This window comes from Mus caroli, chromosome 4, assembly GCF_900094665.2.
Source record: "Mus caroli chromosome 4, CAROLI_EIJ_v1.1, whole genome shotgun sequence".
NCBI lineage: Eukaryota > Metazoa > Chordata > Mammalia > Rodentia > Muridae > Mus > Mus caroli.
In genome coordinates this window covers 323981-328690 of record NC_034573.1, presented here as the reverse complement: position 1 = coordinate 328690, position 4710 = coordinate 323981, and the positions used below count along the sequence as shown (strand labels likewise).

General features: G+C 46.9%; 1 protein-coding gene and 1 non-coding gene across 2 annotated transcripts; both read left to right on the top strand.

Moving 5' to 3' along the window:
• The first annotated feature begins 3214 nt into the window (after positions 1 to 3214).
• On the top strand, positions 3215 to 4387 carry Rps20 (ribosomal protein S20). Its single transcript, XM_021160613.2, has 4 exons — positions 3215 to 3345; positions 3539 to 3638; positions 3833 to 3906; positions 4170 to 4387. Exons 1-4 carry the CDS (start codon positions 3343 to 3345, stop codon positions 4350 to 4352), a joined length of 360 nt encoding a protein of 119 aa, XP_021016272.1. The 5' UTR covers positions 3215 to 3342; the 3' UTR covers positions 4353 to 4387.
• Positions 3696 to 3763, top strand: LOC115031049. Its single transcript, XR_003836625.1, has one exon. It is a non-coding gene; the product is annotated as a small nucleolar RNA U54 (small nucleolar RNA).
• Positions 4388 to 4710: the final 323 nt, after the last annotated feature.

Genomic DNA, 4710 nt, shown 5'->3' with positions numbered 1-4710 from the left:
TATGTGTCTGTTAGTGTATGCTACAGAGGTCAGAGGAGGGATGGCTTGGAGCTGGAGTTACGGCTAATTAAGAGCCTTCCAAGCATGAGTTAGCACCCTTGAGTTATGTGCTTTTAACTGCTGAAGCATCTCCCTAGCTGTGAGATAAGGATTTAACAGATAACCAAAGGTGGGAGTTCTAGGACATATAATGGATTTATTTATTTATTTAGTGTGGTGATGGGGTTGAACCAATGCTCATGTATGCTGTGCTAATGCCCTCAGTCAACTACACTCTCAGGCATACTTACAATTTCTAAAGTAAAACTGCCCTTGCTTTCTTTTTAAATGACTCTTCTTTAAAGATCTATGTCTTTTTTTGTATAACTGTTTTGCCTGCAAGTGTGTATGTGTGCCACATGTGTGCCTGGTATCCAGGAGGTAAGAATTACAGGTGACTGGAGCTGGGCGTGGTGGCACATGCCTTTAATCCCAGCACTCGGGAGGCAGAGGCAGGCGGATTTCTGAGTTNGAGGCCAGCCTGGTCTACNAAGTGAGTTCCAGGACAGCCAGGGCTACACAGAGAAACCCTGTCTCGAAAAACAAACAAACAAACAAAAAGAATTACAGGTGACTGTGAGTCACCATGTGGATGCTGGACACCAAATCAGCTCCTCTTCAAGAATGGCAAGGCTACCTGCTGAGCCAACCACCTTCCTCCCTCCCTCCCTCCCTCCCTCCCTCCCTCCCTCCCTCCCTCCCTAAAGCCCTCACTATGTAGACCAGGTAGTCCTTGAACTCACAGAGATCCACCTGACTCTGCCTTCCAAGCGCTGGGATTAACTCCACTCACATAAATCTAGGGTGTATTTTACCTGTTTATCATTGAACTTTCTTTACCTCTCTTTTTCTTTGTGTGGTGCTGAGGGTCAATCTAAGACCTTGGTCATACTAGACAGAGGTTCCATTGCTAAGCCCCAGCCCCAGCTTTTTTCTTTTTCTTTCTTTGTTTTTTTTTTTGTTGTTGTTGTTGTTGTTTTGTTTGTTTGTTTGGTTGGTTGGGGGTTTTTTTGGTTTTTTTTTTTTTTTTGTGAGATGGGTTCTTACTATGTAGTCCAGGTTGATACTGAACATGAGATCCCCCTGCCTCTGACCGCCCAACTCTGGGATTATAGATCCATGCCACCGAGACTATGTTTAAGAAGTGAGGAAAGTCTAAGGTTTGTTTTTGTCAATAATTCTAGCTGGGAGTGGTTTCATTCACCTGTAATTCTATAGCACTGGAAAAAGAAGGATGGGAGGATCTTAAATTTGGAGCCAGCCTCAGTGTGTATGGTGTGTGTGGGGTGTGTGTGTGTGTGTGTACTTGTCCTTCTCAAGAACCCTGTTCAATCTCTGGACAACCTCGGAGCATTGCTTTACAGGCCTCTGAAGATGTAATTAATACGAATACAGATCACATCTCAGGAAGCTGCACTATGACTCATTTCTTTATTTGTTCCAGATAATCCTACTGATACATTACACAGACTTAAAATTTATGTCACAGTTAATAAAATAAAAATGCAGGTTTTAGCTATGGTGGTGGCCAATGCCTTTAATCCCACCCAGTATTCTAGAGGCAGAGACAGGAAGATCTCTGTAAATTTCAGACCGGCCCAGACTAAAGCCTTAAAAAAAAAGAAAAGAAAAGAAAAGCAAAACAAGTGGGCACTCAAGGAGGCAGAGGCAGAGGCAGGTAGATCTCAGGGTGCAGGCCAGCCTGGTCTACAGAAGAATTCCAGAACAGCGAGGGCTACACAAAGGAACTCTGTCTCACACAAAATCAAAGCAGAACAAAACAAATAGTCAAGAAAGGAAAAGAAAAACAAAGTTAGACTTTTTTTCTGATGTGAAATCTACTAGTAGTCTAAGAGGTCAATGGATTATATTTAAAAATAATTGAACTTGAAAAATCCCCTAACTTTAACACTTACCTAATTGTTCAATGACAGCAAAACTTCATGTACACTGTGAGTCAGAAAGCCAGTTCCTAGCTAGGTCGAATCCTGACCAAGCAAGTGAATCGGTGCTGGCGCTCCTAAAGCTCAGAAGAAATGGCTTAGGGAGTTCTCCTTGGAGGGGAATCAGTGCTCTGGGTTTGGCAACACGGAGCAAGTAACTCACCTACCAAATAATGTCATTTCCTCCTGTATTGTCTGTAACCCACCTCCAGGCTTACATTCTATTTGACCACAGCCTTATCCTTGCGCAATGAGTAGTATAGATTAACCGGCACCATCCTCTGCGTCCTAGGACATTTGACCTGAGGACATTTGGCTTTCTTTGTGCTGTTCATAGACACACATTTTATTATGAACAGCCTCTCCGTTCTAAAGAGTCCTCGGAGGTCTCAGCCATCATAACATAGCAGAACGGAGCTCCATCGCAACATAGAGAAGAGAATATTAAAACTGGGAAGATGGGTTCCAGGCCGGGCTGCAGGTACAATGCCCTGTGACCCCACAGAGCACTGGGACTAGAGTTCTGCCTTCACTTAATTGAAATAACAGAAGCTAAACCTGGGTTTCCAGCAGATATAGACGTTTCCACTACTCCTGGAAGCCCGAAGCCAAAATATCACAAAAGGGCATTTCAGCTCCGAAAAACAGTTTCCGAATAATTTTTAGAATATAAGCTTAGTAATTAATGAGGGGAGGGGGGTTGGGGGGTGCCACAGCTCTCGTGAGAAGACAAGTATCCGAAAACCACTATCTCCTTCTACCAAGGATTCACAAGATTGAACTCAGGGTGTCAGCTCATGGAGGGAGTGCTTTTTCCTGCTGATCCCTGGCTTCTGTCTTCAGCACCAAGTAAATAAATGCAAGCATCTGGCCTGTCAGGATCATTCTTCCCCAAGGTCCCTGTCAGCTAACCTCAAAACAACTCTTCCCTTGTCAGACAAAAGCAAGCTGATCGAGTAAGGATGCGAAGCATATTTCGCACTGTAAAGACCATAGGTGCATGTGCACAGAGCACCTGACATGAGTTTTCTCCGCTCCAGCTTCTTCTGAACTCCGGGTCAGGGCAGTGACTCCGCCCAGAGGCCAGAGGGCGCGCGCGCGTCCTCGCCTTTCCCGCCAACTAGGCGGCGACGCAGCCCGGCCTCCCTCCCGGCGACCTCTTCGCGGGCGGGGCGGTTCCTGTTCCGGGTCACAAAGCACCCGGATGCGTACGTGCTTTATAAACGCCCGGCGCCGTCCGGCCCCTCCTTTCTGAGCCCTGGCGGTGCGCTTTGAGGAGCTCAGCCAGCCTGCTCCGTCCTGACTCACCGCTGTTCGCTCCTGCTGAGGAACAAGTCGGTCAGGAAGCCGCGCCTCAGCCATGGTGAGGTGGGGGACGGCGCCACGCGGCCTGGGGCGTCGGCGGGGCTCGACCTTGCCGGGGCGCTGGGAGCGCAGAGCCCGGGAGAGGGCTCCCGCCGCGGCGAGGGCCCGGGAGAGGGTCCGCATGGCGGTTGTGTAGGAGTGGGCCTCCACTTACGGGTTGCTGTTTGTTTTTCCCGCCTGGGTGATAACAGGCATTTAAAGATACCGGAAAGACGCCCGTGGAGCCCGAAGTGGCGATTCACCGAATTCGAATCACGCTCACCAGCCGCAACGTGAAGTCGCTGGAGAAGGGTCAGTACGATGCTCGGGGTGGCTTGGTGATGCCTGGCGCCGTCGCTGGGGTGCGGTCGGCGATGAGGAGATACCTACCGTATTGAGTTATGGTGATATTTCTTATACGCTATTCTGAGCCGATAGGCGAACTTGTTTAAAACGCTTCGAGTCATTCTGAGCTAACTGAAAGACCATGCTTTCTTAACTCGCAGTTTGTGCGGACTTGATCAGAGGCGCCAAGGAAAAGAATCTGAAAGTGAAAGGACCGGTGCGCATGCCTACCAAGGTAAGCGACAGGTAGTACTGGTATATACTGGTGGGGAGGGGGAAGTTCAGGGTTTGACTGCCAAAGAAATTCAAAGATTAAATTTACATTCCTAAAATTACAAACAAGTTATTAGGGGCCAAATGTCTGGTGGTGATTGAGTATGATACCTTTCTTAAAGCAAACTCCAAGAGATCTACTCTTGAAAAGGTTGCTGGAACCTGTTAACGTACAGACAGAGAAAATGGTTCAGAAATGTACGAGTTACTTTTGTTTTATTGCAGACTTTGAGAATCACTACCAGAAAAACACCTTGTGGTGAAGGTTCCAAGACCTGGGATCGATTCCAGATGAGGATCCACAAGCGACTCATTGATTTACATAGTCCTTCTGAGATTGTTAAGCAGATTACTTCCATCAGTATTGAGCCGGGAGTTGAGGTTGAAGTCACCATTGCAGATGCCTAAGACAACTGAATAAATCGACTTAATAGTCAAATTTTGCTGGCTTTTGTTTAGGGTCTTTTTTCTTTTTATTCATGTTTATGGGTGTAAATGTGTGTGTGTCACAGGGGTGCCAGAAATTCTTTGAACCATCATGTAGGTGCTGGAAACCCAACCTGCATCCTCGGAGAGAACAAGTTCCTTAACCACTGAGCAAGTACTGAAGCAGTAACTGCTTTTAGAAATAAAGGTGTGCGAACAGATTGGTCAAGTGGAAAAGAGACGTTAGGTTTCCTGCAGGGGGCGCTAAGCCAATTTAAAGACTAAGTTGGGTTAGAAGAGAGCAGATTGATTGCATCCTTGATCTTTTAAGCCTGGGGAT